At 36.7% G+C, this 13,204-nt stretch overlaps 1 protein-coding gene across 1 annotated transcript in view; it reads left to right on the forward strand.

The window, feature by feature from the left end:
* Positions 1 to 1,753: 1,753 nt before the first annotated feature.
* Positions 1,754 to 13,204, forward strand: part of LOC307133464 (fibrocystin-L-like) — a gene marked incomplete at both ends in the record, with an annotated part of 46,838 nt that continues 35,387 nt past the window's right edge. Inside the window, 25 exons of the mRNA XM_079828548.1 lie at positions 1,754 to 1,820; positions 1,978 to 2,055; positions 2,171 to 2,315; positions 4,784 to 4,889; positions 4,990 to 5,047; positions 5,166 to 5,259; positions 5,340 to 5,393; positions 5,477 to 5,550; positions 5,639 to 5,681; positions 5,773 to 5,843; positions 6,104 to 6,214; positions 6,348 to 6,437; positions 7,737 to 8,002; positions 8,621 to 8,712; positions 8,872 to 9,031; positions 9,186 to 9,321; positions 9,459 to 9,602; positions 10,115 to 10,279; positions 10,422 to 10,522; positions 10,707 to 10,859; positions 11,016 to 11,137; positions 11,251 to 11,414; positions 11,637 to 11,803; positions 12,032 to 12,167; positions 12,410 to 12,564. Of these exons, the coding sequence (XP_079684674.1) occupies positions 1,754 to 1,820; positions 1,978 to 2,055; positions 2,171 to 2,315; positions 4,784 to 4,889; positions 4,990 to 5,047; positions 5,166 to 5,259; positions 5,340 to 5,393; positions 5,477 to 5,550; positions 5,639 to 5,681; positions 5,773 to 5,843; positions 6,104 to 6,214; positions 6,348 to 6,437; positions 7,737 to 8,002; positions 8,621 to 8,712; positions 8,872 to 9,031; positions 9,186 to 9,321; positions 9,459 to 9,602; positions 10,115 to 10,279; positions 10,422 to 10,522; positions 10,707 to 10,859; positions 11,016 to 11,137; positions 11,251 to 11,414; positions 11,637 to 11,803; positions 12,032 to 12,167; positions 12,410 to 12,564 (2,952 nt within the window). The remainder of the gene's footprint in view (positions 1,821 to 1,977; positions 2,056 to 2,170; positions 2,316 to 4,783; positions 4,890 to 4,989; positions 5,048 to 5,165; positions 5,260 to 5,339; positions 5,394 to 5,476; positions 5,551 to 5,638; positions 5,682 to 5,772; positions 5,844 to 6,103; positions 6,215 to 6,347; positions 6,438 to 7,736; positions 8,003 to 8,620; positions 8,713 to 8,871; positions 9,032 to 9,185; positions 9,322 to 9,458; positions 9,603 to 10,114; positions 10,280 to 10,421; positions 10,523 to 10,706; positions 10,860 to 11,015; positions 11,138 to 11,250; positions 11,415 to 11,636; positions 11,804 to 12,031; positions 12,168 to 12,409; positions 12,565 to 13,204) is intronic.

The raw sequence follows: 13,204 nt of genomic DNA on the forward strand, positions 1-13,204 counted from the left end.
TGTGGAGTACTTTTATGATGAATGGATGGATGCACTTTTTTGAACTTCAAACTCAATAGACCCCGTCACTGCCATTATAAAGCTTGGAAGCGTCAGGAGATTTAATAATATAACTCCGATTGAGTTCATCAGAAAGAAGAAAGTCTTATACACCTAGGATGGCTTGAGGGTAAGACAATCATGAATCATAATTTTATAGTAGTGGGATAGTAGATGTTTTGTTGCATTGACACTGACGCACACATTTTGTTCAAGAAGTACTTATGACTTAATCACTGAATATACAAGAATTATCCTTGCAAATCTTCTTCATTCCATCTTGTTTTAGGTCATTCAAATGGATTGTCAATGGTGCACTATTCAGGTTTAGTCACCATTTGAATAAAAGTAATGTTGATAAATCAAAAAAGCAGAATCCCCTCTTGCCAGTGTCCACCCTGTGGGCAAGTAGTAAAATGAGTGAGCTGCTCTTCTTAAAAAAATGAGCCACTGGGGGTTTGGATTTCCCAAGAGTGCTTTAACAGCCAATCCCCTCTTGCCAGCCTGTGGGCAGGTAGTATAAAAAGAGTGAGCTCTCCTTAACAAATGAGCCACTGCTGTTTGGATTTCCTAAGAGTGCTTTAACAGGTATGTGAGTCTTAATTAGTCAGTGTGAACCAGTGGCGTAGCCAGAATTTTATCTTTTTCCTTCAGTTATTTTCATGCCTTATCATGCCTTGAAGATGTACTGTTACTTTCCCTGTTCATATTATTGCGCTATCATATTTTATCTTTAATTTAATAGAACAGTGAATATTTAGAGCTGCTACATCAGGGCTCAACCGGTCAAGAGCAGTGAGTTTTGTTTTAGATTAACATTGAGAACAAAGAAAGTAGGTTTATTAGACTGCTGTAACTTTAAGACCTAAATGTATCCAACATACTGTTACACAATTTTTTTTTTCTAACTGTTTACATTAACTTAAGAGATAACCAACTGTGTTGCACAAGGATACTTGCCTAGGACCTTGCATTTTGACATCATTTTGCATGAAAATGTCTGTTCAAGCTCAAGAAGACATGAAAGAAAACTCGATTTAATAGGCTTTTCATGCTCTGTAAGAGAGCCAGCTTTCTGGGTGCGCGCTTCAGATGTTTGCCTTCCTTTAATAATGTCGGGAACCACTGGTTATACATAAATCAAGAAACAGTTCATGTTTTTACTTGCACAAATGATTTAGTTTTAATTCAAAAGGCGCATGTCAGCAATCAAGAGAAATCTCTCTTTACCGTCAGTTAATGTTAGTAATATGCTCCTCATTTTATTTTCTTTACTGCCATATCCTACTGAACTACAACTGAATTACATGTCTGTGAATGTGCGCTGAAGCATGCTTCTGTTTCAAGTGTGTGTGTGCGTGTGTGAGAGAGAGAGAGAGAGAGAGAGATATATACAGAGATACATTTATTGAGGGTTTAAAAAATTATGTATATTCATTTTATAGTAGGCCTATATATTTATTGCATGTACGCTAAAGCCTAAATACTGGATAGGCCTGTCTTTTTAGCATTGCAAGACGAACAAGACATGTTTTACATTTTAGTAAAATGAATTATTAATGTTATTTTGAAATGTTAACATTATGCTTTGTAATATAAGTACAAATGACATGTGTAAACACAAATGATATGTGTATATTTTTTGTGCAGAAAGGCTACAGTTGGCACTGAAGGAGACTTTTTTTTGAAGCGCGCGCACTGTGACTCTGTCAGGATGAGGCACGTGCGACGGGCGCTTCACCTGCCGCTCATTGTTTGTATTTTACTGTGGAGTCATGCAGGTACATTATCTTTCACTTTTATTTTTGTATACCTCTGTCATTCTGCACCGTTTGCGCAATTTAAGAAAATGTTTGCCATCCTAAAAGTGTTACAGGCATTCTCATACATTAAAATAAATATATTTTAGTGACTAGCATATTAACTCCATCCTGACAGGAGCGCAGAGTGTCTACAGTGTGACCCCAAAATTTGGAAGCGTCAATGGCGGAACAAAACTGACCATAGAGGGGCAAGGTATTGAAAAAAGTCACCAAAATGCTTTCAAATGTATCCCGACCTTCTTTTCTGATTTAGCACATTTGGGCTGTATTACGGAATCTATAATAGCGTTAGTGATTTTTTTCCCCAGGTTTTGCACAAGCCAATCAGTTCAATCTCAATGCCAATGACCCAAACTTTGGCAACAGGGTGTGGCTGGTGTCCCGCACCAGATCTATCCCTTGTGATGTCGAGAAAGACTCCACTCACGCCAAAAAGATCATGTGTTACACAAGGTAAGCAATCTTTATTAAAGTCATTCAATTGTATTGAGTGGTGCCATAAGAGTCCTTTTTACATACTCTAATGTGAATGTCATAAAGGAGTGGGAACGGATATGTATTTGATAGAAGGAATGTCAATAAAAAAAAATTTACTTTCTTTTCATTGGCTCAAAATATATATAATGAAATCAACTCCCCCAATAACTAAATCAACTTCTGCAACATAAAAAAAGAATAAAAACATTTAATCAACTCCCCCCAGTCAGTCAACATTGCAGGAAACATTCACTTGTCATGTAGGAAAAATTTTCACCCTCATGCTGTTCCAAACCTACATTTGTGACTTGTTTTCTTCTATTGAACACAAAAGTAGTTCTGTTGGGATCACTATTGTCAAAGATGATTGAAAATTAGCATAAAGTTTGGATTGGTGGTATGGTTCTGCTCTGGGCAAGAACAAGAACCTGGCAAGAAGAGCAGGGAGAGCAGCGATAGGGTAAACAGAATAGAAGCAACATAATGTATTGCAGATATCAATAAAGGAGGGGGGGGGGGATGCTGTTTTATGCATACTGAACTTTTTACACTGTTAAAGAGTTGGATTCCCATGTTAAATATGGACAAAGTTTCAAAAATTCAGTTGGACGTTTGATGGAGTATTTCTGTGCCAAAAATACTCCTTCTGGTTTGTCACAATTTTCGGAAAGTTTTTTTCAAGTATGGGTCTGCGTGACGGGCGGAATGTCCTTGTACAGGCCGTACGGGCTCTTCTCCCGGAAGAGCGCGCACGGGACTAGAGCGAGAGAGCAAACGCTCGCCCATTAACGCACTGTGCTTGGCTTTAGGGAAGCCGGCTGCGCTGCAGTCACAGCACTTCACGAAATCAACAATGTCACCAAAGATGTGTGTTTTTGGTTGTCAGGGCAAGACAACCCTGTACAGCTTCCCAAAGAACCCAGCGTTAATGGGACAGTGAATGGAGTTTGTTTTTCCAGAGCAGCAATGGAGTTGTGCAAGTGTTTTTGTTTGTTCCCTGCATTTCGGCGACGATGGTTTATAAACAAGGCACAGTTCGATGCCAGATTAGTAGGTCATCTAATGCTGAAAGATGGAGCAGTCCCAGCGATTAAGGTTCACGATCGTGCGTTGAAAGCAGGTGGTGAGTAAAACTGCTTCAAATGTCTTTGTGTTGTTAGCTATTGACACGTTCATTCAAATGCGCTACTATTCCATTGTTTTTCTATGTAAACACGCACTAGTCTGACGTGCAAAACCGTTCCGATTGCTACTGCTAACGTTAAATCGCATACAATAGTACATAAACCAAATTGTGTCCTCATAAACCATGAGTAAACACACACAAATGTTGTAAAACTTGCACATGACAAGCCGCTAAGCAAATATATACAGTTACAGTAACTGTTACATTCCACATAGAGACGTCCTGCTGTAGTCGTTGTTGCTGCTGCTCCTGTTCAATTTCAGATTCTGGATCATATATGTATGGCTGAATGTGATTGATAGCCATGGTTTATTTAGGATAATTTTTTTTTCCACGTTTAAGGATGTCATGTCACAGCTTTCAGACACTCTCAACGCAATAGCTGCGTGCGCGCTCGTGATTCTTTAGCTCCGCCCACACGATATGCCTCCAGCCGCTCGGCTTTATTCGGAAAGTCTCGGTACAGCATATCTTTCTTTTATAAATATAATACAACTAAAGACTTTTCGGAGATATGAAGGATGCAGTACTACTCTATAGGTACTCAAGATTAACATGAGATTGACTGAAACTGAGTTTTTCACCGCCCCCCCCCCCCCCCCCCCTTTAATGTTCATATTTAATGTACAAAATATTTCAGGAATTTAATCTGATTCAAGGGTAATCAGAATACCAAATCCTGACTGACGAGAGGAGGAGCTGGGGATGGAGGAGGATAAATGATAAAACGCGATAGCTGCTGATAGTACTGAAGGAGCTTATGTATGCTGTGATAGATAACGTATTCCTATAGGTAGTCTAGACGTGATCAGCTGACAGTCAGTTGATGCGAGCTTGACTAACGTGACCTGCCAGAACTGACGCTACGCTTGATATTTCTTTGAAGAATATCCTTTCAATAAAATGACCTGTCCATGTGACTTGTGTGCTATATTCCAAATCTTCTGAAATCATACAAGCTATGTATGAGAAACAGACCTAAATTAATATACTTTAAATCTTCCCCAGTCATTTTTTTGCCATTTGAAAATTTGAATATTTACATTTTTGCATGAACTTTCTTTTAATGTCCTTATAAATTATTCTAATATTTTGTGTTATAAAAAAATCTGTTGCATTTGATTGTATAACATGTTTATTATAGCAGAATTAATATCTATGCATAAGATATGCACATTTTAATTCTTTGAAATAGCTGTACTGCATAATGTCATGTAAAATGTTTCTCAAAGAAAGCTTTGTATTGCATTATATTCAGAGCTCTGCCAGAAGATGACTATGAGGTGCGGGTCAGCGTGGATGGTGTGCCAATTCCTTCCAGTAACATTTGTTTATATCAGTGGTATTACTGGTGCATGTTCTATGTAAGTGAGATGGACTTCACTGTGCTGCTTATTTATACATATAATCATATCTTATCAAAATATTACAATATATTTATAAAAACATGACCTGCTTTCACAGAGCCGATTATACTATACACCGAGCATTCAAAGTATCAGTCCAGTCTCAGGTCCCCCAGGTGAGCTTTGTTAGTTTTTGTCATTACTCTGTGCTGCTTTGGTTTATTAAAAAAAATATATACAGTACATACCTTTCACAAAAAAATCTATAAAAAATGTAAACTGAATGAACTTTAGGGACTCTGGTGACACTTCGGGGAAGAATCTTTACTAATGTGTACGGAAGCAACACGGACAAAAGCTCCAATGGCATGGATGTGAGATTTTTAAGGTCAGGAAGTATTTAATACACAATGGGGAAAAAAGTGTCTTGACATAAGGAACTGTTTTTAATGTGTTTTCTTTGAACAGAGTGTACATGGGAGGCATGCCTTGTGAACTTCTAAAACCCAATTCAGATGAAAAGTAAGTATATCTCAGTTAAGTTACTAACAAATATAAACATTAAATGTGAATGCACCCTCCATAAATACGCATTAATTTTTCAGGTATGGCCTCTCTTTGGACTATGAGACCAGTCAATGGGGATCTATGAGCTGTAAAATGACTGGAACGTATGTTGGTGAGGAAACATTATTATTAAAATGTTCAAGAACTATTCATTCACTATAGATTTTTGTCAGATTAAATGTCATTGCCTTGGTTTTCAGGTCATCACAACCTCAGTTACATTCTCGACAGTCAATTTGGGAGGTCAGAGAAGTTTGATTTTACTTTTTTAAACTTTAAAGTCTCTGCATGATGTTGACAGAAAAGTAGACAACACACACATTTTCTTTTTTAGGAGTTTGCCAGACCTTGGGGTTTTCAGCATCTCGGCACTGAACAAGCTTGCCATGTTCCAGACATATGCAGGTGTGGATACCATTTATGATTTTTATAAAAAGATAAATTAAGATAAATTCATATATACAGTATATACATGCAATTATTTTTTAATTATATACAGTATATACACATGCATGTGTGTGTATTTATAAATACATAATAATTATAAAAATTACACACACAAATATTATGAAAACACAAACTTTTATTTTGGATGCGATTAATCCCTATTAATTTCCCCCCCCCAGCACTAAAAAATAAATAAAACATGCTCTGGTCTCTTTCAGAGGTGACAGGAGTTTCTCCCTCTGAGGGCAGCATATTGGGCGGCACATTACTGACCATTCAGGGACATTACTTTGATCAGACTGACCAGCCGGCCATGGTGTTAGTAGGAGGTAACCCTTTATTTAATTTAAAATTGTTTGACTAATTATAATTATCGAAATGTTTATATGAATTATGTACAAAATAATATATATATATTTTTTTTTTTACTGTATTTTTTGTTATTATAATTTTTTCCCTTAGGTCGTGAGTGTCAGATTCAGAGCATATCAAATGAGAGGATTGTCTGCATAACACCTGGTTATGAAAGAACCAATATGACAGTGTTTCCTGGTGAGAAATTTATCTTAAATCAGATCTTTTATGGTGTAACAATCTTTTCATAGACATTGTTGGCACGACAGTGGAATCCTGCGCTCCATGCGCAAGAACATCTGACTCTGTCACTGTTGAAGCATCACATCCTATCTCAACCAAGACCATGATTTCTTTTGTTACGTAACTGACTGTTTTCAACAGAACATTGTATATTAGAGGCCATCACATAATTGACAGCAAGGGAATTTGAATTTCGAATTTCTTTGTATTCATCTCTTTGATAATGCCATAAAAATATCTAAACCAGGGGTTCCCAATTCTAGTCCTCAAGCCTCCCCGCTCTGCACATTTTTGTATATCTCTTATCTGACGAGCTCAGTTAAGGGATGGATTCCATGTGACCATATGTGCGCTGCGAAGTGGACTTAAAAGGGTCATCTTAAGGGAGATTCCAATCCAAAGCATGTTTGTATGCTGCTGTTTGCGGATGTAAAGTGTGTGAGATGCAACAGTTACAAGTCATGACTATGACACAACTATCATGATTACGGGTTAATTAAGATAAAAAGACCAAATTACGTTTATTTCATATTAAACATCACACCATACATTTATCATTCAGGTTAAGGCTTTTGAATTTGAAAAATTTGATTAAGTGAAATGTATAATTAATATGTAAATGGATACTATATCAATTCAATTAAATAAATAATTTTATGGATTTTATACACATGTATAATGAAAGTATGGTAGTTTATATTATATTTATTTATAAAAAACATAATGGCATCCAACCTTAAACTCCTCTAATATGTGCGACTTGAGTTTCATCTGTGTTTGACTCAGCAAGGTGTTGAGAATGAACGCATTTTGTGAAGTGAACTTCAAAAGATATCCCGTGCTCAGGGAGTAGTAAACACTGAGTAGGGACCATGTCAATCGGGACGCCCCCGAGTTCATGGCGCTCTCTTCTAACAAGCTGGTGATCTGAATTAGTTGTATCAGAAAAGAGAGACATACAAGCTGTACAGAATGGGGAGGTGCGAGGTCTGGAATTGGGAACCCCTGATCTTGACTAATTTAATAGCTTAATTTATTGACCAGGATACATTTTTTTAAATTAAATTTGCAGTATAGATTATTTTTTATCATTTGAAACCTACCCTGAGAAATATTCATTGAAGTAAACATTTTGACAACAAGCTCAAGTCTCCCCTACTATTTATGAAATTAATTACACATGCAAAATGTACATTCTTATAAATAGTACCGTCTTGATTGTATTGAGTGATAATTAAATGCTCATGTTTGTAGGTGGCAGAGGTTTTAAAATGGAGATGTGGAACAACTCTTCTCCGTACCTTCTGGAGGACGTCCTGAAGTATAATTCCAGCAGGCCTGGATATTCCGTCCAGTGGGTGGATTCGCTGTCCTATGTGTGGCCCAATGAGATTGATTACTTTGTGGCAAGATTGAGTGGTTTCTTTGTTCCAACGGAGACAGACAACTACTATTTCCAAATCAGAGCAGATGAACGATGCCAGCTATATTTCAGCAAGACAGGTCTTCCCCAGGATAAGGTACCTGAATGAAAATAAAATCATAATTTCAGTAGTTCTCAATATAAGAAATTATCCTGTTCACTGCCCTTTTGGCCATAGATCTGAGCATATACGTGTATCTGTAATTAATGAATGCTTTGGAATAAAGACCTAAGGTGGCTCTTTTTTAAAGAAGACACACAAGTTTAATTTTATTGTAAAGCAAATACTGAACTAAATATTTGTATTTTATTGTATACAATATATATAAATATTTTTTTCTAATTAATTAGACACTAAACGTGTTAAAAGTGTTAAAAATTAAAGCCTTGTGTTCCAAATTTTAAGTTGACATCACAAAATTGAACCACTAAGAGTAAGACTAATTTAAAATACCTTTTCCATTGTAACACACTGTCCAATCTAAAAACTGGTTTCACAAGATGAATTTGGAGTGTTTATGCTTTGGATTGATACCTGATATGACAAAAGGCACACAAAAAAGCATGCCAAGTGTTCCGCTACAGGCTTTGCAGGCTCACAAGCATATTTTAATACAGTATATGCAATCTTTGTGTAAAATGCAGTGCAACATTTTAATTTTAATATATGGAATATTTGTATAAAATGCAGTGTAATTTTTTTTTATTATTTCAGGTTAAGATTGCATCACAGCCTTACTATACAGGCAGTTTCTTCAGCTTTAGCACCCAGAGGTCAGAGGTCATGCGTTTGGAGAAGGGAAAACCGTAAGTGAAGGTTTCCAAATAATACATAATGATCAAAAGTCATAGATGTAGTATGTTCTCTATTAGTCTTTTTGTCATTATAATTGTTGTCTCCAATACATCCCAATCTTGGATATAAACCAATTTTCTGCATACGAAACCTCTCTCAATGTGCTACAGGTACTACATTGAGATTCTAGTGCAGGAGTATGGAGCAGTAGCATCAGTGGATGTGGCCTTTTTCAAAGAGATCAGCCCTTTCACGGCCCAGCAGACAACAGAAGCTGTAAATGAGAAACAGCAGATTAACGCAAACTATAATGTACTACCTGAAAAACAGGTAAGTGAGCTCACAGGAGCACTTAAGGGAAAGGAAGGAAGAAGGAAGCCATAGGAATTAATTTTCATTATTGCACCTGCAGAAACTCAATAAGACTCAGATATGAGCTCCTCTACCTGCCATGTGCATTTTTTTAAATTCTTTGTTGTTTTAGGTGATTCTTTTCATGGGATGGATGCCAATAACCCCCATCAGTGAGGTGCAGACTCTGAGAATCAGCAGTAATTGTTTCTTTCTGAGCACCTGTGAAAACACAAACTACTTCCTGACATATGGAGGTCTTATAACAGGTGCATGAATGTAAAAACTCTACGAATGTGTGTTTTGATCCAGTTTTTATGTGTATTCACCCTTCTGCACTACCTCTAGAGAAATCTTTTTGTTTGCATGTTTGTAATGTTTACCAGAGTTGCTTTGCATATTGTAGGACCGATCCCAGTTAGTGCATCAGCGATGGAGTTGCAGAACGCTCTGAATGATTTGTGGACAATTAAACCAGACAGCGTTACTGTCACAAAGGAAGAACTGGACAATGAGTCACTGTACAATGTGACATTCAACTCTAACAGAGGTGAACTTAAAAATGTTCTCAATCCGTATTCTTTGACTGATTTATCTGTACTTTACTGGTTTAATTAAATAACTATGAGACACTCTTTATTTAGTCATCTAGCTTTACATTTAACAGGACATTAATGTACATGTAAAATACTGTAATATATATGTTTTAGTAAAAAGTATAAATCATGATATTATTTTTGGGTGATATTATTGGGTAATATATAGCATGGTGATGCTACATTTCAATGTGCTTTTTTACAGTAAAATAATGTTTTTGCTAGTGAAAAACACTAGTATTTATAATTTATAATACACAAAAAAACAAAACAGTAAAAGGGATGTTCACATTATTTTCTGCATAGCGTACCACATGAGATAACCTATTTTACATATATATTTAAACTCTAATTTTGATTCTTATTTTTGTTGTTAATGTTTTTATGTTGCTTATAAAGTATGCCAGTAGGCTACATTATTTTGAAGTACATTATTTATTTATTTTTGATCTTGGAATTTTCTTAGGTGACTTTGAGGATCTTGACTACTTGATCATGGACTCAGACACGAACATCACAGTTAATGAGAAAGTGAAAGGCCAGGCCAGCATGGAGACGTTCACACTGCTGTGGGGTGGAGTTCCGTCCCTCCCTCTGCCTTTCAATGCTTCTGAAACCGAGGTTTTTGTTTGTTTTATATTTCTTAATATTTACCATAGAATAAAATAACAGTACTGTGTACAAACATTTTGAATGCTCTCTTGAAATATTCCTTTTCTACATGACGGGTTACACCTCTGTTTTTTCTTTATTTTTATTAAAGGTGCGTTCAGCACTGGATATGATGATCACCGCTAAATGTCCAGCAGAGATTCCGACCACGGAGAACACTCGTGTGAAATTTTTCAGAGATTATGAGACCAGCGCCACAGGGGTAAGCAAGGCTGCAAAAGCAGATGATCAAGTATGTTCTGCATGCAGAGGACATGCCTACTGTACCTATTAAGTTAGCTTTGCAAATAATGTGTGACATTAGTTCTAGCGTTATAGATATCAGTTATTTTTTTGAAAACATCCCCTTTTTGTCCAGCTTGTAGAGCTTTCTCCTTGTCATACAGTTTTCAGGTGGTATGAGAGGGGTCCGGGTCACTGATTCAGAGGCTTTCTGTGGCCGCTGGTCTCTGAAGAATCCAGAGATTCTCTTCAATGTCAATGACATTTCAGCATCCGGAGAGATCTACAACCCAATACTGCTAGAAACATACAACACTGTAAGCTCCACTAAACACCTCAGTATCTCATCCTTTGCTAATGGATATTTCTCAGTATAGAAATTAACTTTTCAAAGATAAAAAATGTTTTCTATATATATATATATATATATATATATATATATATATATATATTTTTTTTTTTTATGTTTGTAGCTCTGTTTGGCCTACAAAGGGCGTCTGGTGAATGAACTGGGAATATGGTTCAGTTACCTGGCTGCGAATACTTACCGGGTAGTGAACATACGCATCTCTGTGCAGTTTGACTCAACCGATGAGTAAGTTTAAGCTGCTGAACATAAAGCAATCTTATATCTAGAACAGAATGATACCAAATATCAAGATCATTTTTGTTGGGATTATAGTGTAAAATTGAAATTGTCATTCTCAGGTGGAACTACAAGTGTGTGGATCTCCTGAGCTCCATACAGACAGACTACATAGGCACCAGCTACAAACTTATTCAGTTCAGTGTGTATGGAGTGGCCGCTAACTCTGTTTACTTCATAGACAATGTTCATATTGGACGTGCAACGAATGCTTTGGATCCTAATGGTGAATAGGAATACGTTTTTTTTTACATTTTAAACAGTGGCATGGATGTTAATATTTATTAATATGGAATGTAACTCTACACACTTGCTTGCTAATTATCCCTGCCTCCACTAACACCAGGATGTTAAAGTTATTTTATTATTTGAACAGATTTGTATTATTTTATTTTATTTTGAAATGGTATTTTGAAATTCAATGTTCTATTTTCTCTGTCCACTTCAGTTATAATCCACAGAAGAAGACCACCTGCTCTAGCCAGTTCAGGACTTTTCTTTTCAAACATAATTGTGAGCAAACAAGCAACTGCTTCACACGTCCGCTATGAGATCACCGCGACACCTTACAACTGTGGCTTTGGTGTCCCACTGTTTGAAATAGGCTTTCTGGAGGTAAGTTTGAGTTCAAATGAAACTCATTCTACAATGACTGTCTTGAAGGGCTGGATCTTCCTGATCTCTCTGATGCCATAACAAAATATTTGCTTGTCATAAGATCTGTCATTTGGGTTTTTCACTGTGTCTCTGAATTCTTCCTGCAGATTGTGTGCACATAATTGTGTTGTGATCCAGTTAAGGCTTCCATGTTCTCAATATTCAGTCTTCATTTTTGTCCTACAGAAGATGTTAAACAGCACAGCAGACCTACTGATTCAAAGCCAAGGGAATGCCACTGTCACCATCATGCGTCCCCAGAAGGCCAGCCCCCCTCTTACAGGAACCTTTGACGTTGAGTTCTTAGCCCGGCGTGTTGAAGGTAAGCATGTTGGCTGTGGGTTTATCTGTTACTTTGTTGTGTAGCTGCTGGAAGTAATCATTTTAGTACATGGAATCTCCTGTCGTTGCACAGCAGATTCCAAAATGTCGGACACTGTTGATCATGTTTCAGTCCCTAAATTAAATGATTAGAAAAGTGAACTGGACTTCTTTCTACATAAACCACAATCTCCCAAGAGGTCATGTGGTTTTTCATGTGGCACATGCGTTATGTGTTCCCAGGCCTGGCGGTAGACATCAGCGCTGCGGACCTGCAGTACGCCCTGCAGAGGATCCCAGAGCTCGGCCAACTGCAGGTGCAGAGATCTGGAGACTGTAGAGGCATGTACTGGTACATCCAGTGGCTCACCATCCCTGGAAATCAGCCTCTGTTAAAGGCAAGAAAGAGTTTAGAGTGCTATCAGTTCAATAAACCGAGGTTCCCCAAACGGAGGTTTGCAAGTCTGTAGGGGAACTGCTCATTAGCAATGCTAATGGGAATTCAAATAAAAGTGTTTGGTTAAAAAAAAAAATGTGTGAAAATTAAATAAAATATATAAAATAACTTATTGTCAACATGAAAAGGGGTTTGTAACCCCTTTTTACTTCTGCAATGTGAAGTATTTCAAAGTGAAAAAAATATTCAATGAAAAATAAAGTAGGGCCAGGTTTGACTTTATACAGTGGGAACAAATATCTTCAATAAATGGTGAAGTTTTTAATGTTGTTTGTATGTCTATATGGTGTTTTTAATATACAGACAATATATTATAATATATATTATATTTAATATTCAGACAAACCATGTGCAAATTCTTAAGGCATGAAGAAATATTTTCACAGGAAACGGTTAAATATGTAATTTCAGTGATCAAAGATGAGCTTTAAGAGATAAAATGATTGACTACAGGGGGACTTTAAGCAGAACATCTGTTTTAAACATTGATAATAATATGAAATGATTCTTGAGCACCAAATCAGAATGATTTCTGGAACATGAAACATGAACAAAAAATCTTACCAACCCCTAAATGAATA

Source organism: Gobio gobio (assembly GCF_949357685.1).
Source record: "Gobio gobio genome assembly, chromosome: 11".
Lineage (NCBI taxonomy): Eukaryota > Metazoa > Chordata > Actinopteri > Cypriniformes > Gobionidae > Gobio > Gobio gobio.